The sequence below is a fragment of the Pituophis catenifer genome, unplaced genomic scaffold, assembly GCF_029215685.1.
Source record: "Pituophis catenifer annectens isolate HBS135680 unplaced genomic scaffold, rPitCat1.0.hap2 SCAF_10, whole genome shotgun sequence".
NCBI lineage: Eukaryota > Metazoa > Chordata > Lepidosauria > Squamata > Colubridae > Pituophis > Pituophis catenifer.
In genome coordinates, this window is record NW_027256890.1 from 10,930,281 (window position 1) to 10,951,703 (window position 21,423).

Here is a 21,423-nt window from a genome sequence, read left to right on the forward strand (position 1 = left end):
GTTCCAAGTAACCCAGTCGATCGGGTCCACACGAGAACACACGCACATGCATATTTTTTTTTTTTAATTTGATTTATATGCCGCCCTTCTCCGAAGACTCAGGGCGGCTTACAATGTGCTCAGCAATAGCCTTCATCCTTTTGTATATTTATACAAAGTCAGCTTATTGCCCCCACAAACTGGGTCCTCATTTCACCTACCTTAGAAAGGATGGAAGGCTGAGTCAACCTTGAGCCTTGGCGAGATTCGAACCCTGCAGTAATTGCAGGCAGCTGGTCTTAATAACCAGCTTAATAACAGGGTGCCTTAAACCCCTGTACTACCAAGGCTCTTATGCGTTGTGGTTTGGGCACTCAGTGCCGAAAAGGTTCGTCATCATTGAATTATAATATCTTTTTTTTACCCAAGGTTATCTCATCCTTGGCAGGCTGTGAGCGCTAATCTCCGAGGCCCAGATCAGCATTGGCAGACTTAACCTGACACCTCTGCCCTTGCATGCTTTATGTAATAAGCTAAGATCTAAATTAAGACCAGGAAAGGGTCATAGAGTTAAGCTTGAACATCTCTCCACCTCCCTTCCCTCCCTTCCATCCACGCACTGTAATCTCCCACATCTGAAGTCGTCCAGCATTTACCAACCGAAAAATAACAATGCAGGACTCTGTTGAGGCTAGAATGAGTCCAACTGTCAGTTCTTCTTGGTCCTACCAACAACGACATTCTCTTCCACAATAGTAAATACCGTATTTTATGGAGTATAAGATGCTCCAGACTATAAGATGCACCTATCTTTTTCGGGGAGGAAAAAAATCTGCTTCTGTCTCCCAGCAATTTTTTTTTTTTTAATTTGATTTATATGCCGCTCTTCTCCGGAGACTCAGGGCGGCTTACAATGCATTAAGCAATAGCCTTCATACTTTTGTATATTTATACAAAGTCAGCTTATTGCCCCCACAATCTGGGTCCTCATTTCACCTACCTTAGAAAGGATGGAAGGCTGAGTCAACCTTGAGCCTGGTGAGATTTGAACCAGCAGTAAATTGCAGGCAGCTGTGTTAATAACAGGGTGCGTAGACCACTGTACCATCAAGGCTCATTTGCCTCCTTGCAGCAAATGGGGCATGCGGCAATAGGCAGTGGCAATCCCTCCAGCCTGAAACAGCTGAGGGTCAGGAGGCTGATCCAACTGACAATCAGCTGCTTGTGCTAATCAGGTTGTGTTGTAGCTGAAACGGGCTGTTTGCTGTAAGGAGGCAAATTGCTGGGAGGCAGAGGCCAAAGGGTGGGGGCCGGTGTGTGGCTGGGGCTACATTCGGTGTATAAGACGCGCCCAAATTTTCACCCTCTTTTAGGGGGGAGGGAAGTGTGTCTTATACTCCGAAAAATACGATACGTACTTGAGAAGCTGAGAACTTCCAACCCATGGATCAAAGTGCATCACTCTTCTCTTAAGTTCCGTTACTGCCACATTCTTAATTATGGAGTCGGTCAATATCCTACTTCTTCAATTCCCGCAACTTGCAAACTTGGAAAAGGAGGATGGCAGGAAGTGCTCTCTGCTGGATCGTCCTAGACCAAGGGTGTCAAAACTCAAGGCCCACGGAGTGTTTAGATCTGACCCATGGGGTCACCCTGGAAACAGCGAAGGACCGGCCCGCAGCACCTCTGCCAGCGAAAACAGAGCTTGGGATGGCCGCATGTGTCCAGAATAAATCTACCATGTTCCAAGGACGGTTTCTGTATTGCATTTTTTTTTTTTATTTGATTTATATGCCATCCTTCTCCGGAGACTCAGGGCGGCTTACAATGTGCTCAGCAATAGCCTTCATCCTTTTGTATATTTTATACAAAGTCAGCTTATTTCCCCCACAAACTGGGTCCTCAATTTACCTACCTTAGAAAGGATGGAAGGTTGAGTCAACCTTGAGCCTTGGCGAGATTCGAACCTGCAGTAATTGCAGGCAGCTGTTTTAATAACCAGCTTAATAACAGGGTGCCTTAGACCACTGTACTACCATATGTTTATTATATATGTAGAGGGACGAAGTGGCTCAGTGGCTAAGACACCGAGATTGTCGATCGAAAGGTCGGCAGTTCAGCGGTTCGAATCCTGAGTGCCGCATAATGGGGTGAGCTCCCGTGACTTGTCCCAGCTTCTGCCAACCTAGCAGTTCGAAAGCACGTAAAAAAAATGCAAGTAGAAAAATAGGGACCACCTTTGGTGGGAAGGGAACAGAGTTCTGTGCATCTCTGGCGTTGAGTCATGCCGGCCATGTGACCACGGAGACGTCTTCGGACAGCGCTGGCTCTTCGGCTTTGGAACGGAGATGAGCACCGCCCCCTAGAGTCAGGAATGACTAGCACAGATGTGCGAGGGGAACCTTTACCTTTATCTTAGGGAAGTGAATACCACCCTGGGCAGAGTGCTCGGGCAAACCACAGGCGCCCCTGACACGAGTGACATCAAGAAACCCACCACTGACGTGGACTTGAACAAACAGAAAGAGGGACTCAGGTGCTAGTTTTAAATAAACCATCTGCTTTTATTTGACTTTCCTCTGTACAAAAATCAATTTGCCCTTTGCATTTAAATCCTTCCTTTGCTTATAACTCTACAACTGAGAAAACCAGATTGAGCCGGCTAGGTTCTCTGCTAATTCTCTTGTCCCCTTGTGGCTCGGTGTTGACCTTCCTTCATTTCTTCACAAAAGGGAAGCCACGCCTGCGAAAGGAAAGACGTGACCAGTTGACGTCAACCTGCAAGACGTTTTCACAAAAGCGATGGAGACGCACTGGCTGAACAGGGCCCTGAATTGCACCCAAGGACGGACAGGGAATGAGGATGGAACGCCTGCCCTGTCAAGCAGAGTTCTCACGTTTCAGATGGGAGGGAGGGAGGGAGAAAGGAAGGAAAAGAAGGGGACGGAAGGAAGGAAGGAAGGAAGGAAGGAAGGAAGGAAAAGTGGAGGGAAGGAAGGAAGGAAGGAGAAGGGGAAGGAAGGAAGGAAAGAAAGATGGAAAAGAAGGGGAGGGAAGGAAGGAAGGAAGGAGAAGGGGAAGGAAGGAAGGAAGGAAGGAAAGATGGAAAAGAAGGGGAGGGAAGGAAGGAAGGAAGGGAATGGGAAGGAAGGAAGGAGAAAGGGAAGGAAGGGTTAGGGTTAGGGTTAGGGTTAGGGAGGGAGGGAAGGAAGGAGGGAGGAAGGAAGGAAGGAAGGAGAAAGGGAAGGAAGGGTTAGGGTTAGGGTTAGGGAGGGAGGGAAGGAAGGAGGGAGGAAGGAAGGAAGGAAGGAGAAGGGGAAGGAAGGAAAGAAAAAAGGAAAAGAAGGGGAAGGAAGGAAGGAAGGAAGGAAGGAAGGAAGGAAGGAAGGAAGGAAGGAAGGAAGGAAGGAAGGAAGGAAGGAAAAGAAGGGGAAGGAAGGGTTAGGGTTAGGATTAAGGGAAGGAAGGAAGGAAGGAAGGAAAAGAAGGGGAAGGAAGGGTTAAGGTTAGGGGAAGGAAGGAAGGAAGGAAGGAAGGAAGGAAGGAAGGAAGGAAGGAAGGAAGGAAGGAAGGGACAGCCTGATTAGCACAAGAAAAAAAAATTGCCTCTGCCTCCCAGCAATTTGCCTCCTTGCAGCAAACAGCCTGTTTCAGTTTCAGCACATCCCGATTAGCACAAGAAAAAAAAAATCTGCCTCTGCCTCCCAGCAATGTGCCTCCTTGCAGCAAACAGCAGAGGCCGAAAATGGAGGCGGCAATAGGCAATGGCAATCCCTGCAGCCTGAAACAGCTGATGGTCGGGAGGCCAATCCAACCGACAATCAGCTGCTTGTGCTAACCAGGTTGTGCTGAAGCTGAAATGGGCTGTTTGCTGCAAGGAGGCAAATTGCTGGGAGGAAGAGGCCAAAGGGTGGGGGCCGGTGTGTGGCTGGGGCTACATTCGGTGTATAAGACGCGCCCAAATTTTCACCCTCTTTTATGGGGGGGGGGGGGGAATTGTGTCTTATACTCCGAAAAATACGGTAATTGAAATCCTCCATCCATCTAACGGCTTCGGGCCTCTGACAAAGTGAGATGCAGCTCCCCAAAGCTAACCCCTTTTTCATAAGTCGTGGGGCAACGAGACTCCTTCCGACCTTCGCCGTGGTTAATACTCACCGCTAGCTTGCTTGCACTGCTTCAAGGCTTCGTTGAAGCCCTCGCACAAGGTCAGGTCACTCTGGTTAGTCGCACAATCCAGGAACTGCCTCATCTCGTAGAGGCAAGGTCCATACTGAGATGGCTGGTGGGTTGGTATCTGCCTGGTCTCCTAGAGGCAGCCAAGGAAGAGACGGAAGAAAAGGTCATTTAAAAAAAAAAAATACTAGACGGTGCAGAAATGGATAGGTTGACATTAAAGATAAAAAATTAAAGAAGATACAGAATATTTTTTTTAACGTGGGGTTTGTTTTATCAATGGTCGGATAACGTAGGTAGAAATTAGAAACTGGAAAACATCATTATGTATATGCAAATTGACCCGGAGAATACATTAAGCACTTGTGTATGTTAAAGAGCCTTGGTAGTACAGGGGTCTAAGGCACCCTGTTATTAAGCTGGTTATTAAGATCAGCTGCCTGCAATTACTGCAGGGTTCGAATCTCGCCAAGGCTCAAGGTTGACTCAGCCTTCCATCCTTTCTAAGGTAGGTGAAATGAGGACCCAGTTTGTGGGGGCAATAAGCTGACTTTGTATAAATATACAAAAGGATGAAGGCTATTGCTGAGCATATTGTAAGCCGCCCTGAGTCTCCGGAGAAGGGCGGCATATAAATCAAATTTTAAAAAAAAATTAAAAAAAAAAGAAAAGAAAAATGTATAAATAGAAGAATAGAATAGAATAACAGAGTTGGAAGGGACCTTGGAGGTCTTCTAGTCCAACCCCCTGCTTAGGTAAGATACCCTACAACACTTCAGACAAATTGTTGTCCAATCTCTTTTTAAAAACTTCCAGTGTTGGAGCATTCACAACTTCTGGTGGCAAGTTGTTCCACGGATTAATTGTTCTCACTGTCAGGAAATTTCTCCTTAGTTCTAGGTTGCTTCTCTCCTTGATTAGTTTCTACCCATTGCTTCTTGTCCTGCCCTCAGGTGCTTTGGAGAATAGTTTGACTCCCTCTTCTTTGGGGCAGCCCCTGAGATATTGGAAGACTGCTATCATGTCTCCCCCTAAGCCTTCTCTTCATTAAACTAAAGGTAAAGGTAAAGGTTCCCCTTGCACATATGTGCTAGCCGTTCCTGACTCTAGGGGGCACTGCTCATTTCTGTTTCTAAGCCAAAGAGCCAGCGCTGTCCGAAGACGTCTCCGTGGTCATGTGGCCGGCATGACTCAACGCCAAAGGCACACGGAACGCTGTTCCCGTCCCACCAAAGATGGTCCCTGTTTTTCTACTTGCATTTTTTTACCTGCTTTTGAACTGCTAGGTTGGGACAAGTCACGGGAGCTCACCCCGTCACGCAGCACTCGGGATTCGAACCGCTGAACTGCCGACCTTTCGATCGACAAGCTCAGTGTCTTAGTCATGCCGGCCACATGACCACGGAGACGTCTTCGGACAGCGCTGGCTCTTCGGCTTTGAAACGGCGATGAGCACCGCCCCCTGGAGCCGGGAACGACTAGCACATATATGCCAGGGGAACCTTTACCTGTTCTTTGAGGAGACCTCGTGCCTCGGAGTTCCTTCATTTGGGGTTGTGTTACTTAGGGGGACCCCGACAGCTGGCTCTTCCACTGAACTAACTCAAGGTCCCCCAAGGACTTTCTCTGAGACTCCCCAGTTCAGGTCCAGCATCTCCACCACGAGAACCACCTTCCCAATGTCCCCCTTCCTCCTTTCCTACAATTCCCACTTGGACGATCCCCCAAAGCAGATTTCCCCCAACGCTACTCAATGACTTCATGTTGCGGGAAGATCGCTGGCAGACCTGACTCCGTTACGCGTGTTGTGGGAACGGGGCCCCAGGGTTTCTCCAATTTGAGACTCACCTGGACAGGGCTGCTGGCCGCTTTGACGGGCTGGGAGGAGCTGCTGTCGCCACTGAACGCCCCCGTGAGAGCGCCTCCGACCACGTGGCCCACGGCGGAGCCCACGGCCACCCCTGCTGCTGTGGTAGCCATCTGGGCCATCAAGCCAGGTTGTTGAGGCTGAGTCGGGGCGGCCATGGCGGAAGGAGGAGGATGAGCAGGAGGGGGAGCATGAGAAGCTACTGCATTGCTGGGATGGAGAGAGAGAGAAAAAAAGGGAGGAGGTGAGTTTTTGTAGCTTTTATTTTATTATTTTATTTTATTTTATTATTATTTTATTTTATTTTATTTTATTTATTTTATTTTATTTTATTATTTTATTATTTTATTTTATTATTATATTATATTATATTATATTATATTATATTATATTATATTATATTATATTATATTATATTATATTATTTTATTTTATGTAATAAATAACTGCTTTGGATTGTTTTGACAAATAACTCAAGGGGGGGAAACATATCCGACAGATGTTCCTCCTCCTATTTTCCCCCACAACAACAACAACCCTGTGAGGTGGGTTTGGCTGAAAGAGAGAGACTGGTCCAAAGTCACCCAGCTGGCTTTCATGGCTAAGATGGAACTAGAATTCAGAGTCTCCTGCTGATTGGCCCAAGGTCACCCAATCAGCTTCCATGGCTGAGGCAGGACTAGAATTCACTGTCTCTTAATTGATTGGTCCAAAAGGCACCCAGCTGGCTTTCATGGCTAAGGTGGAACTAGAATTCACAGTCTCCTGCTGATTGGCCCAAGGTCACCCAATCAGCTTCCATGGCTCAGGCTGCACTAGAATTCACTGTCTCCTAATTGATTGGTCCAAAAGTCACCCAATCAGCTTTCATGGCTAAGGTGGAACTAGAATTCACAGTCTCCTGCTGATTGGCCAAAGGTCACCCAATCAGCTTCCATGGCTAAGGCAGGACTAGAATTCACTGTCTCCTAATTGATTGGTCCAAAAGTCACCCAATCAGCTTTCACGGCTAAGGTGGAACTAGAATTCACAATCTCCTGCTGATTGGCCCAAGGTCACCCAATCAGCTTCCATGGCTAAGGCAGGACTAGAATTCACTGTCTCCTAATTGATTGGTCCCAAAGTCACCCAATCAGCTTTCATGGCTAAGGAAGGACTAAAAATTCACCATCTCCCTGCTGATTGAATCAGAATCAGAATAGATCTGGAAGGGACCTTAGAGGTCTTCTACTCCAGCCCCCTGTTCAAGCAGGGGGACAGTATAGTATAGTATAGTATAGTATAGTAGAGTAGAGTAGAGTAGAGTAGAGTAGAGTAGAGTAGAGTAGAGTAGAGTAGAGTAGAGTACAGTACAGTACAGTACAGTACAGTATAGTATAGTATAGGGCCTATACTATTTCAGACAAACGGATGTCCAGTCTCTTCTTAAAAACCTCCAGTGATGGAGCATCCCCAACTTCTGGTGGCAAGCTGTTCCACTGGTTAATTGTCCTCACTAAAAGTCTGTAGGGATTCTCAATCATCCAGGTCATGGAAAAAGCACTTTGGGGACAATTGTCTTCACTGTTTTTCCTTAATTCCAAGTTTTTTTCTCTCCTTGAGTAGTTTCGACCCATTGTTTCTTGTCCTGCCTTCTGGTGGAAAAATAGGTTTGACCCCCTCTTTTTTTTGTGGCAGCCCCTCAAATACTGGAATATTGCTATTTATTTATTTATTTATTGAATTTCTATACCGCCCTTCTCCCGAAGGACTCAGGGCGGTGAACAGATTAAGATTTCATATACATATAATAATTATCACGTCACCCCTAGTCCTTTCTCTTCATTAAACTAGCCAGACTCAATCTCTACATGTGTTTTTTGTCTCCGGGCTTTTAATCATCTTAATTAAGCTGTGGCAAATCTAGACAGCGTACTGAAAAGCAGAGACATCACCCTGCCAACAAAAGTGTATATAGTCAAGGCTACGGTTTTCCCAGTTGAAATGTCTGGCTGTGAAAGTTGGACCATAAGGAAGGCTGAGCGCCAAAGAATGGAGGCCTTTGAGCTCTGGTGCTGGAGAAGACTCCTGCGAGTCCCTTGGATTGCAAGGCCATCCAACCGGTCAGTCCTAGAGGAGATCAACCCTGACTGCTCTTTAAAAGGCCAGATCCTGAAGATGAAACTCAAATACTTTGGCCACCTAATGAGAAGGAAGGACTCCCTGGGGAAGAGCCTAATGCTGGGAACGATGGAGGGCAAAAGAAGAAGAGGACAGCAGAGAACGAGGTGGCTGCATGGAGTCACTGAAGCAGTCGGCGTGAGCTTCAATGGACTCCAGAGGATAGTAGAGGATGGAAAGGCCTGGACGAACGTTGTCCATGGGGTTGCGATGGGTCGGACATGACTTCGCAACTAACAACAACAATAGATAGAAGATAGATAGATAGATAGATAGATAGATAGATAGATAGATAGATAGATAGATAGATAGATCCAAGCAAGTCCTGCGAGTCCCTTGGACTGCAACCGGTCACTCCTAGAGGAGATCAACCCTGACTGCTCTCTAGAAGAGCAGATCCTGAAGAGGAAACTCAAATCCTTTGGCCACCTAAGGAGAAGGAAGGACTCCCTGGAGAAGAGCCTAATGCTGGGAACGATGGAGGGCAAAAGAAGAAGGGGACGGCAGAGAACGAGGTGGCTGGATGGAGTCACTGAAGAAGTCGGCGTGAGCTTAAATGGACTCCAGAGGATGGTAGAGGACGGAAAGGCCTGGAGGAATGTTGTCCATGGGGTTGCCATGGGTCGGACACAACTTCACAACTAACAACAACAATTGCTCTTCTCTGCACTTTTTCCAAAGTTTCAACGTATTTTTTTTTTTGTAATGTGACGACCAAAACTGGACGCAATATTCCAGGTGTGGCCTTACTACAGATTTATAAATGAGCTACTAAGCGCTACTAATAAAGCGCTACTAAGATTTCGTGTGGTTTTGATTCGATGCCTCCGTTTATACAACCAAGGATTGTATTCGCTTTTTTGGCTGCTCCCAGGAAGTCTCCGTGGCTGAGCAGGCACTAAAACCTCCGTCTCTCTGGTGCCTCTTCCCTGATGTGGCTTTTGGCTTGACAGCTTATATTCGGCGTCTCACCTGACCTCTCCTCTCGATTCCCTTTTTAGCTGAATCATCCAGACGGCAGCAAGTCTGGACGAGCAAATCTCCTTTTCTATTCACTCGTAATCCACCCAGGTCATCTCTTTTTCCAAACGCCTCAAAGGTAATTTTTCCAAAAGGCAACTGGACTTTGTTTTTCCCCACTGAAAACATTCCGCTTTTTTAAAACATATTATTATACATTTTCCTTTATTATACATCACATTTCCAGTTTTGCAACAACAGTGTCCTAGCTGTATCAAGTCCTTTTTAAGTATAGATAGTATTATTATTATTATTATTATTATTATTATTATTATTATTATTATTATTATTATTATTTTATTTATTTATTTATTTATTTATTTATTTATTTATTTATTGAATTTGTATACCGCCCTACTCCCGAAGGACTCAGGGCGGTGAACAGCCAAATAAAATACATATAATAGAAATGTTAAAAAAAACATTAAAATACAATTAAATAATTGGCCCGGGAAACGAAATTTAAAACACCCCAAATTCATAAGACCAATTTTAAATTTAAAAATTTTAAGAGTTTTAAAAAACAGTTTAAAAGAGAGGTTATTATACATTATAGTATTATACACCTGAGTATAACCATTATTCTCGTCGTCATACAATATGGTCTCTTTTAAATACATAATGTTGTACGTCATAGCAGGGGTGAAATCCAAAATTTTCCCCTACCGGTTCTGTGGGCGTGGCTTGGTGGGCGTGGCAGGGGAAGGGCATTGCAAAATCTCCATTCCCACCTCACTCCAGGGTAAGGATACTGCAAAATCCCCATTCCCTCCCCACTCCAGGGGAAGGATACTGCAAAATCCCCATTCCCTCCCCACTCCTGGGGGAAGGATATTGCAAAACCTCCATTCCCATCCCACTCCTAGGGGAAGGATATTGCAAAATCCCCATTCTCTCCCCACTCCTGGGGGAAGGATATTGCAAAACCTCCATTCCCACCCCACTCTGGGGCCAGCCAGAGGTGGTATTTGCCGGTTCTCCAAACTACTCAAAATTTCCGCTACCGGTTCTCCAGAACCTGTCAGAACCTGCTGGATTTCACCCGTGTCATAGTTATAACCATTATTTTCATAGTTGTACCATAACACTCTATACATTTATCACTCTATATGTTTTAATCTATAATCACATACAGTCCAATATTACTATTGCTTACGGTATATATTCTTATATGTGTCTATATAACTGTTTCTATTTCTATTTTGTTGATCTCATTTCGTTATTCGGTTACTAATCTCTGCATTCCGCTTCTGTTCTCCAGAACTGAAGAAGCTTCTTGGATGAGAAGAGAAATGTTTTCAAGAGAGGAAAAAAAAACCCCAAAACCCAAGTTCAGTTGCCTTTTGGAAAAGCATCTTTGGGACCTGGATGCGAATCTCCAAGATCTTTGGCTGCCCACATGGTAAGGCTTGGCCTTTTCTTCCCACAATGTGTGTCTCTCTCTCTCACTCACTCACACACACACACAAACACAAAGGATTTAAATAAGACTGAACAGCTCTAAGCTGATCCGTCTGCTTGGAAGCTTCTTTGGGGAGCTTTAAGTAGACTTTGCCCCCTTATTTTTGTCACTATGAGCAAGGAGAAATATGTTCCATGCCCCTTCTCACACATACACACACACACACACACGGCCACAGATGCTCTCGCCTTGAACCAGCCTACCTCGCAAGGATGTTGTTGTAGAGGAAAAGGGAAAGGAGATCATACTGTGTGCGCCAAGGGAAAAATACTATGTATTTTTGTAAAAATATGTACAAAATAAATGTAAAAATAAAATGTAATAATATCAAATAGATTAAGACCTGGAGATGCCATTTATTCAGAGTAGGAATGAGCAAAAGAGGGATTTCCAGGAGGCCCAAAAATGAGATTTATTTGGAGGTGGGGCAAAAAGAAGAGAACTTGATACTACGTAGTTTGAATCCCGAAGAGATCTAATTAAGCGAGATCTAATTGAAGCATCAAAGCGCTCTTGAACATGCCTAAGTTGCTTTTTTTTTTTAACCTTTCTTTGGAAAACAAAAATCGGAGGGAGGGAGGGAGAGAGAGAACCCCAAAAGCTTTTGAAATTGGCTGAGACCCCAGCCGTGGCCTTTTAAACATAAGCCCCCACCCGTCCTCCCCAAGACGGGGCTCCTGAGCATGCACAGAGGGCTCCCAGGCTCCCTTCCTCGGAGGGAAGAATCCAAGAGAGAGAGAGAGAGAGAGAGAGAGAGAGAGAGAGGGGGAGAGAGAGAGAGAACCCCAAAAGCTTTTGAAGTCGGCTGAGACCCTACCCGTGACCCCCTTGTCCTCCCCAAGATGGGGCTCCTGAGCATGCACAGAGCGCTCCCGTCTCCCTTCCTCGGAGGGAAGAGTGTGTGTGTGTGTGTGTGTGTGTGAGAGAGAGAGAGAGAGAGAGAGAGAGAGAGAGAGAGAAGGAGGGAGGGAGAGAGAGAGAGAGAACCCCAAAAGCTTTTGAAGTCGGCTGAGACCCTACCCGCGACCCCCCTTGTCCTCCCCAAGACGGGGCTCCTGAGCATGCACAGAGCGCTCTCCGTCTCCCTTCCTCGGAGGGAAGAGTCAGAGAGAGAGAGAGAGAGAGAGAGAGAGAGGGAGGGAGGGGGAGAGAGAGAGGGAGAGGGAGGGAGGGAGAGACCCAAAAGTTTTTGAAACTGGCTGAGACCCCACCCGTGGCCTTTTAAACATGACCCCCGTCCTCCCCAACACGGGGCTCCTGAGCATACACAGAGCGCTGGCCGTCTCCCTTCCTCGGAGGGAAGAGTCCAAGAGAAAGAGAGAACCCCAAAAGCTTTTGAAATCGGCCGAGACCCTACCCGCGACCCCCTTGCCCTCCCCCAAGACGGGGCTCTCCTGAGCATGCACAGAGCGCTTCTCCTGCCTTCTGACCTTGGGAGAGGAGTCGTTGGGCTCCTACCGGGTGGGGAGGGGGGGGGCGAAAGAGTGGCAGGGGCAAAGCTCGTGTCCTTTTTGGGGAGGGGAGCTGGAAAGGTGGGCAGGTGGGCTACCCTCCCCTACGCCTACCTGGCCGGGCGAGGCGGCGCGCTCCGGCTGCCCCTGGGCATGGTTGAGGTCGGTGGCTGCGGTTGCACCGGCTTCTTCGCTCCGGCAGCCGCTGCGAAAGAGACGCCCGGAATCTCCTTGAAACTCGCTGTGACGCAATCGCGTTCTGGAACACCCCCCACCCCCCACGTGGTTCAAAGAGGTTCGGAGAGGTTCTTTTGCGCAGGCGCAAGCCAGCTCCTGCCCCCCCCCTCCTCCTCTCCGCTCGCCGACCCGCCCGTCTCGGCCGCAGAGAGCTAGGAAAAGGATAGAGCGACCAAACGACGATCTCTCGCGGGACTCTTTTAGTGAGAGAATATCATCCAGCCGTTTTTTCTTGATTTTTTTTTTTTAAAAAAACACGTTTCCACTCAAATTTTGCAATACAATAAAAAGAGAAGAGGGAAGCGAAGAGGATGGAAGGAAGGAAAATGGGAGGTAGGATGAAAGAGAAAGAAGGAAAATGGGAGGGTGTGGAGGAAGGAAAGAAGGAAAACGAGAAGATGGAAGGAAAAAAAGGAAATGGGAGGATGGAAGGGAAAAGGGGGAAATGGGAGGGAGGGAAAAAAGGAAAAAAAATGGGAGGATGAAAGGAAAAGGAAAGTGGGAGGAAAATGGAGGAAGGAAAGAAGGAAAAGAGAAAATGGAAGGAAAAAAGGAAATGTGAGGGAGAAGGAAAATGGGAAGAGGGAAGGGAAAAAGGAAAACGGGAGGGAGAAGGAAAGAGCGAAGGAAAAAAGGAAATGGGAGAGAAGTAAGGAAAATGAGGGGGAAATGGAGGAAGGAAGGAAAGGAAAAGAGAAAATGGGAGGAAAAAAAGGAAATGTGAGGGAGAAGGAAAACGGGAAGATGGAAAGGAAAAAGGAAAACGGGAGGGAGAGAAGGAAAGAGCGAAGGAAAAAAGGAAATGGGAGAGAAGTGAGGAAAATGGAGGAAAGAAGGAAAAGAAAATGGAAGGAAATAAGGAAATTGGAGGGAGAAGGAAGGAAAATGGGAGGGAGAGAAGAGTGAAGGAAAAAAAGAAATGGGAGAGAAGTAAGGAAAATGGGAGGAAGGAAAGAAGGAAAACGGGAGGAAGGAAAATGGGAAGAAGGAAAAAAAGGGAAGGAAATGGAAGGAAAAAAGGAAAATGGGAGAAGGAAGGAATTTAAAAAGGGGGAGACAGAATTTTGGCTACTTCTGAGGCACAGTGAAGTGCCCACTCTTCACCATTTGTGTATCTATGGCTCCTTTTGCACTTTCTGGTCTTAAGCCTGACAACACAAAATTATCATTTAATGGAGACTTTTTTTTTTCCTAACTGGACACCACAGCCCTGGTTTCACTGGGAAACAGTGAAGGCCTGAAAGCAACTGAGGCCCCTTCCAACTATGTCATTCTGTGGAAACTAATCAAGGAGAGAAGCAACTTAGAACTGAGGAGAAATTTCCTGACAGTTGGAACAATTCATCAGTGGAACAACTTGCCACCAGAAGTTGTGAATGCTCCAATACTGGGAATTTTTAAGAAGAGATTGAGTAACCATTTGTCTGAAGTGGTGTAGGGTTTCCTGCCTAAGCAGGGGGTTGGACTAGAAGACCTCCAAGGCCCCTGTGTGATCAAAATTCAGATCCTTGGCAAGACTCGTATTTATGACAGTTGCAATGTCCTGGGGTCATGTGATCTCCTTTGGCGACTTAACCACCGTGGTACTAAACAACTGCAGTGGTTCATTCAACCAGTGGCAAGAAAGGTCTAATATAGGGCAAAATTCACTTAACAGATGTTTCACTTAACAACAGAAATTTGGGGGCTCCATTGTGAGCATGAGTCGAGGATTACCTGTGTACACACACTAAGCTAATCAAAAGAACCGGGTTATAAGGGAATGATTAAGCCATCAAAAGCCTAACTCGGGTTAATGAGACAAGCTTTAGAATGGAACAATTCAGAGCTAATCCAGCTTCTATGGATTAAGGAACAGCATAAAAAGTGAAGGCAACCCTCATTTTTAATGGAAAACTTCTCAACAAGAGCAAAGCAAATCCATAAAGGCAGATACTTTCGCTTCTCAATGGGCAGCTACGATATCAGTGAATTAAGTATAACTAAATATGGTGGCTATGTACTCTATTTAACAGCAATTTAGAGGGGAGGGGAAAAAAAACAACGATATCCAGAAATGTTATCGGTAAAACGAGAGAAATCCAACTGGAACCGTCCCGGCCTTCTAAAACAAACATGAGAATATCCAGTTAACAGCAGAGTTCATCGAGATAACCAAAATCTCTAAACAAACTGTTGAGTTGGGTGGGATCCGTAGCCAAATTCCTCTTTGATGGAAAATCACTGGAAGGAAGAGATTTTACAGGATGCTTTGGTTGCAAACCTTGGTGAACCTGCTCCATCTCAAACTTACGGTAAGAGATGTTTATTATATTCCAAATTTATGATATTCATAAATTTATGAAGTGCGTAAGATCTCCGACCTCCAGGTATTTCGTTGTGCACTCAAGACTCTGTTGTTCCGCCAGGCTGGGCCATCAACATAACAATTTTAAATTGAGTTTTAAATACCTGGGGTTTTAAATTGAGCCGAATTCATTTAATAATTTTAAACTATTTTAACTGATGTTGTCTTTGTGTTTTTAATAGGCTGTACACCGTCCTGAGTCCTTCCGGAGAAGGGCGGTATAGAAATAAAATTATTCTATTCTATTCTCTTCTCTATTTCTCTGGGACCTTCCAGATGCATGGAGCTGCACAATCCCATTGTAGATTGTAGATAACTGCAGTAGAAATACTGCAGTTATCATTCCACTGACTCTATAGGAACGCAGATTGGCGTGTCCTACACAAAATCTTTGGCACTTGTGCCCCTTTTTTTTTTAGGCAAGCAAGGAGAAATTCCCCTTCACAACCAGCTAAATTGCTCAGATAATATCAAGATGTTATAGGAAATGGGTGTTTTCTATTCTCAGGATCAAAACTTCTCAAAAGTAGCAATGCAACGTATAATCCAGTTACATAAGCCATAAAGGCTGCTATATAATGAATTAACGTAGATTAATGCATGTTACCGATTCAATGGGAATGCGTTTTCAGTAATGCATCCGGAGTAAAGCAGGCCATTTATTCTAAGGGGAGAATTTCCAAGGAAGAGGAACTAGGGCACGAAACCAGAGGCGATTTTATTTCCCAGACAGCTGCTCGTAGAGTTTGGGCACGTAATCGTCCCACTCGGCTTGGTAGCAGGTGCCCGCGATGGGGGAACCCAGCTTGTATTTCTTGCGGAAGGTCGCTATTTTGAAGTTGCCACGTTTGTCCCCCGAACGGTTGCTCAGGATGGGCTCATTGCAACTCAGCTGCTGGGGCTGCTCGTAAACCAGCCAGACGTAGCGGTGAAGGCCTGAAAATGCACGGGAGAAAAAAATAAGCAGCAGAAACCTCTTTTAAAGAGGGTTCAATCCAGACCTCTGCCCGCTTCCTTAGAGCTGCTGGGGAGTCAAGCATGCATGCCAATTTGAGGATGAATTGGATGGAGGGAAGAGGCAATGGAGGGAAGGAGGGAGGGATGGGAGGATGGATAGATAGGAGGAAGGATAAGAGGATGGATGATGGAAGGAGGGATGGAAGATTGCATGGAGAGATGGATGGATGGATGATGGATGGATGGATAGATGGGAGGAAGGATAAGAGGATGATGGATGGGAGGATGGAGGGATGGAAGATTGCATGGGATGGATTGGAATTGGATGGGTGGGTGGGTGGATGGATGGATGAATGGGAGGTTGGATGGATGGATTGATAGATGGGAGGAAGGATAAAAGGATGATGATGGATGGGAGGATGGAAGATTGTATGGAGGGATGGATGGGAATTGGATGGATGGATGGGAGGAGAGGATGGACGAGAGGAAGAATGGATGGATCTATCATCCATCTCCTATCATGCAACCACCTCCTTCCTACCTACCTACCTACCTACCTACCTACCTACCTATCTATCTATCTAGTTATAAGTTGAGATACTTGTTCAGTAGCCACTTTTTGAAAGGTAATGCATATAGCAACTTTGCCTTGAAAGGGAACCGCTGGCCACATACCTGTTCCTTTGGGAGGCCCAGATCCAACATAGTCAGACAAAACCTGCCCACTTGTGATATCATTTCCTCTCATGTTGGTCACCAAAAAGTGGTGCCACTCCCTAAAAAAAAAGAGAGAGAGAGAGAGAAGAGGAGAGAAAAGAATTGGGTCTCTGCGTCTGCAAGTCCCAGCTTGCAACATGCGAAGAAATGCTCCTCTTCACAGGGGTCTCCCTGCACTTTCCAAGCACCCCCCCCCCCCCCTCAACTCACTTACCTGAATTTGGGGGTTTTCCTGCTGGGTGCATCAGGATCTGTAAGAGCCAAAGTGTAGAATTTATCCGGGCTGCAATTCTCCCACTCGATCAGGGTTGGCCGATTCTTAACCTGCCCAAATAAACAAGAAATTTAAAAAAAAAAATTGCTCCTCTTTTAAAACAGGGAAAAAAAAAAAAAAAAGAAAGACAGGGCAGAAGAAATGACTAAGTCAGCTCTATAGTTTAAGAGTTACCAATGTTTTCTCCCACTGTAGACAGCCTGCATTTTCAGCAAATGACGGACAGGCATAATAATAATAATAATAATAATAATAATAATAATAATAATAATAATAATAATAATAAGCATTTCCTGTTCCTGTAAGTGGAAATTGATGCTTAAAAGCAGTGTTTCTCAATCTCAGCCACTTAAAATATTTGGACTTCTGTTCCAAGAATTCCCCAATTGATAAGAATATTTGTAGCTCAGGGTTGAACTGTGGGGTCCTTGGTGCTCTCTGCTTTCTTGCAGATGTTTCATTACCCAACTAGGTAACATTATCAGTGCTAGAAGGGAGTCAGGTGTGCGATGAGGAGGAGGAGGAGGAGGAAGGGTTGGAGGAGAAAGGATAGACTGTGGGCTCCTTGGTGCCCTCTGAGCATCAAGGTTATTTCTTATAGACATTTCATTACCAAGCTAGGTCAGAACATCAGTTCACTGGTGTTACCTAGTTTGATAATGAAACATCTGCAAGAAAACAACCAAGCTCAGAGAGCACCAAGCCCTCCTCCACCTCTTCCATGCAACCCCCTCTCCCTCCTAACACTGATGATGTTACCTAGTTGGGTCATGAAAGGTCTGGAAGAAAAAAAGAACCAAGTTCAGAGAGCACGGAGGATGCCAGTCCTTCCACCACCTCCTCCTTCTCCTCTCCACACACGCAACTCCCTTCTAGCACTGATGATGTTACCTAGTTGGGTGATGAAAGGTCTGGAAGAAATCAACCAAGCTCAGAGAACACCAAGGATGCCACAATTCTCCAACAGAATTAACTTGAATAGTAATAGAGATTGGAAAACCTTATTTTGTGAAGGGGGTGGGCTGTGTTATTATTTATTTATTGGTTCAATTTATATGCCGCCCTTCTCCGGAGACTCAGGGCGGCTTACAATGCGTTAAGCAATAGCCTTCATACTTTTGTATATACCTGCTTAGTAGGGCTTTTGGGGGCCCCTTAAGCGGTGTTCTTTTTTTTATACAAAGTCAGCTTATTGCCCCCACAAACCGGGTCCTCATTTCACCTACCTCGAAAGGATGGAAGGCTGAATCAACCTTGAGCCTGGTGAGATTCGAACTTGCAGTAATTGCAGGCAGTTGGTGCTACTTAACAGCGTTTTAGTCTGCTGTGCCATCAAGGCTATTGGTGTGTTCAGTGGGATATAAGGAAATTAAGATTTTAAACCGTCCCTTGTCTCCACGTTTTAGTATCATAAATTAGCTGACCTGCCTCCGGCTAAATCATTATTATATCGAAAGGCAAGTCGATTTGACAACACATGGGAAGCTGGACATCTGCAAACGTGGAAGCCGGTTGAATTTAAAAAAATAAAATAAATAAGCCACCATTTGGGTTTAGAAATTAAACCGTGGGGTCCCTCTAACCCAGATACGCCCCCCTCCCCAGGCTAAAACTGTTGTAGAAAGAGAAGACTGAACAACAGTCCTTGGTCAGCCAGAGACAGTTTTATTGCGCAGTTTCAGAATCAGATTTGTATCTGCAATTCTGAACAAAGGAAGAGTTCCGATACAACTGCTTTTATACATATCCAAGACAAAAGGATTTTGCTGGCACAGCAGTTTTCCATATATGGTTAACATACATTTGTTACATGTATGAGGAAAGAGCCTTGGTAGTACAGGGGTTTAAGGCACCCTGTTATTAAGCTGGTTATTAAGACCAGCTGCCTGCAATTACTGCAGGTTCGAATCTCGCCAAGGCTCAAGGTTGATTCAGCCTTCCATCCTTTCTAAGGTAGGTGAAATGAGGACCCAGTTTGTGGGGGCAATAAGCTGACTTATACAAAAGGATGAAGGCTATTGCTGAGCACATTGTAAGCCGCCCTGAGTCTTCGGAGAAGGGCGGCATATAAATCAAATTAAAAAAAAAACAAAAAAAAACATGGACACTTTTTAATTACTAATTCCTACATTAATTTATAGTACATGAGATAATCTTAGCTAAACATCCTCCTCTTCTGTAATCACTGATGCATAGATTCATGGTTGGCCTTGGATTAATAAGTAACTTTTTGATTCAGATGGATGTCTCTGCATCCTTGACAGATAGGGCCCTCAGAAGATATATGTTGCCAAGAATGGAATTTAGCTGACAGTGTAATCTCTGAACAAGCACATTTCTTTCTTATAATAATGTGAATAAAGAGGGTCCCTCCAGTGTTCATATAGCTGACCCTATACCATTCACATTATTCACATTTTTTTTTTAAATTTGATTTATATGCCGCCCTTCTCCGGAGACTCAGGGCGGCTTACAATGCGTTAAGCAATAGCCTTCATCCTTTTGTATATTTATACAAAGTCAGCTTATTGCCCCCACAAACTGGGTCCTCATTTCACCTACCTTAGAAAGGATGGAAGGCTGAGTCAACCTTGAGCCTGGCAGGATTTGAACCTGCAGTAATTGCAGGCAGCTGGTGTTAATAACAGGGTGCTTTAGACCACTGTACTACCAAGGCTCTGAGCAGGGGGTTGGACTAGAAGACCTCCAAGGTCCCTTCCAACTCCGACAGTCTGTTATTTTGTTATCTTTATGAACGGAGAGTATCTATTTGCGTGTCCAAATGCATTTATTTATTTATTTTATTTTTTTAAATTTGATTTATATGCCACCCTTCTCCGGAGACTCAGGGCAGCTTACAGTGCGTTAAGCAATAGCCTTCATCCTTTTGTATATTTATACAAAGTCAGCTTATTGCCCCCACAAACTGGGTCCTCATTTCACCTACCTTAAAAAGGATGGAAGGCTGAGTCAACCTTGAGCCTGGTGAGATTCGAACCTGCAGTAATTGCAGGCAGCTGTGTTAATGACAGGGTGCATTAAACCACAGTACTACCAAGGCTCCTTTATTCTATTATTATTATTCTATTATTCACCTTCTTCACTTTAAAACGGCTGTCAAACGCAAAACGATTTTGCATTGCAAATTCAATATTTTGCAATATTCCCTTTAGCGTCCAATTTAGCTCAAGGCTCGGTGTTGCAACGCGCGCGGCCTTCACCCCGAGCTGTGCACGCGCTTCCAGGGCCTTGCAACGGAGGGGGGACGGGAAGGGAAAACCGAGCCCCCCACCCACCCACCCACCCGCTTCAAGCTGCTGGTCTCCGCCTCTCTTTTGGGAAGATGCCATCTTGGCAATGGGCGCCTTTTTTATTTTTAGGGTGGGCTTTTTTTTTTAAAAAAAAAATAATAATTTGCAACCTTGCTCGTCTCTCTTCTATTTTAAGGCCAGGCTACCAAAAAAAAAAAAACGATTTTGCAAACAAACCGTTTGCATTAAAAACGATCGCGTGCCTTATTTTATTTTATTTTTTTTTCCAAAAAAGCCACGCAGGATTCTCGGGCCTCCTAAGGATCGTGCCAAGCTAGGGAGGCCATAATGCACGTTGAGATGCATGCATTTTTTTTTTTTAAATACACATTTCTTTGCAAGTTGCAAATAGCCGAGTCGCCCGAGAAGGGCGTCCAAATTGCCTCCCGCTTGCAAGTTTGTGGCACGTTGGCCGTTTGCAACCAAGGGAAGACTGCGGGATCCTATATAACGGGATTGCAAATTTGGGGGGGTCGGAAAAAATCTGAAATGATCCAGATGCAGGTCAAATAATGCATCGATTCCTGCAAAGCGGAGCTCCTTTATTGGGGGAGCGGGGTGTCCCCTAATTTTAACCGTTGCAAGCGTGGCGCTCGGAAACGCTTTTGCAGACTGGATTTTGGAAGCCCCGCGCCGGTGCATAAGGGGGAAAAAAAAAACGTGCGTGGAAATTCGAGGGCGTGGAGGGAAGGAAGGGATTGTGCAAAAGCCCCCAGCTCAATTCCAGGCCGAAGGACGAGAAAAGGGCGTCCCTTTTTGCAAAGGGCGAGGGGGAAAAGCGATGCAACTTTGCAACCCCTTGCAGGCGGCCCCTTACTACCCCTTTACTACCTGGGTGGGTGTAAGCACTTGACCGAGCTCCTCGATTTCCACCGTCCCGTAGCGGACCCGCAGAGGTTGCATCGGCTTGTCTTCCACCTCGGGGAGGTTTAATGAGCCTCCCCAGCCGCTCAAATCTACCGGCATAGTTGCACCAAAGGGACGAACGCCCAAGAGCTTCTTCCCAGCTCGCTGCAGCAAGCAAACGCAGCGCGCGAGACTCATCCAGCTCAGTGCGGTGAGCCTTCGGAGTGGCAGGTTGCTCCTCCAATCCCAGGCAGAGGGACCTCTCCTTCTTGGCTCCTATTGGCCGAGGTGGGGAGCAGGGGCTCGGCCCTGTCGGAAGAAGGGACCTCTGGGAGTTGAAGTCCCGGAATGCTTGCATGGGGCATTCTGGAGATTTGTAACCTAGCCAATTTTCAAGTTGAGAAGCTGTTTTTAGAGCGATTAAAAGCATACGGGCCAGGGGTGAAATCCAGCAGGTTCTGCAGAACCGGTAGTGGAAATTTTGAGTAGTTGGGAGAACTGGCAAATACTACCTCTGGCTGGCCCCAGAGTGGGGTGGGAATGGAGATTTTGCAATATCCTTCCCCCAGGAGTGGGGAGGGAATGGGAATTTTGCAATATCCTTCCCACCGGAGTGGGG

At 45.7% G+C, this 21,423-nt stretch overlaps 2 protein-coding genes across 2 annotated transcripts; both read right to left on the reverse strand.

Annotated features, from left to right (window-relative positions):
- Window positions 1-2,518: 2,518 nt before the first annotated feature.
- Window positions 2,519-12,378, reverse strand: LOC139321707 (coiled-coil-helix-coiled-coil-helix domain-containing protein 10, mitochondrial-like). The gene is made up of 4 exons (XM_070950532.1): window positions 12,230-12,378; window positions 6,004-6,232; window positions 4,138-4,288; window positions 2,519-2,722 (listed from the first exon to the last, which is right to left on the reverse strand). The coding sequence occupies exons 1-4, from the start codon at window positions 12,268-12,270 to the stop codon at window positions 2,703-2,705; spliced, it is 441 nt and encodes a 146-aa protein (XP_070806633.1). The 5' UTR covers window positions 12,271-12,378; the 3' UTR covers window positions 2,519-2,702.
- Window positions 12,379-15,402: 3,024 nt separating this feature from the next.
- PEBP1 (phosphatidylethanolamine binding protein 1) lies at window positions 15,403-21,016 on the reverse strand. Its single transcript, XM_070950854.1, has 4 exons — window positions 20,790-21,016; window positions 16,588-16,697; window positions 16,332-16,432; window positions 15,403-15,635 (listed from the first exon to the last, which is right to left on the reverse strand). Exons 1-4 carry the CDS (start codon window positions 21,000-21,002, stop codon window positions 15,418-15,420), a joined length of 642 nt encoding a protein of 213 aa, XP_070806955.1. The 5' UTR covers window positions 21,003-21,016; the 3' UTR covers window positions 15,403-15,417.
- Window positions 21,017-21,423: the final 407 nt, after the last annotated feature.

What these genes read in the sequence shown, in the direction of transcription:
- LOC139321707 (XM_070950532.1), bottom strand. Translation starts at nt 12,270, where the DNA reads ATGCCCAGGGGCAGCCGGAGCGCGCCGCCTCGCCCGGCCAG. An exon ending in GCGCCGCCTCGCCCGGCCAG is followed by an intron (nt 6,233 to 12,229) that starts GTAGGCGTAGGG and finishes TCTCCATCCCAG; the next exon opens with CAATGCAGTAGCTTCTCATG. An exon ending in GCAGTGCAAGCAAGCTAGCG is followed by an intron (nt 2,723 to 4,137) that starts GTGAGTATTAAC and finishes TTCCTTTCGCAG; the next exon opens with GCGTGGCTTCCCTTTTGTGA.
- PEBP1 (XM_070950854.1), bottom strand. Translation starts at nt 21,002, where the DNA reads ATGAGTCTCGCGCGCTGCGTTTGCTTGCTGCAGCGAGCTGGGAAGAAG. An exon ending in AAGTGCTTACACCCACCCAG is followed by an intron (nt 16,698 to 20,789) that starts GTAGTAAAGGGG and finishes TTATTTGGGCAG; the next exon opens with GTTAAGAATCGGCCAACCCT. An exon ending in TGGGCCTCCCAAAGGAACAG is followed by an intron (nt 15,636 to 16,331) that starts GTATGTGGCCAG and finishes GTGCATTTTCAG; the next exon opens with GCCTTCACCGCTACGTCTGG.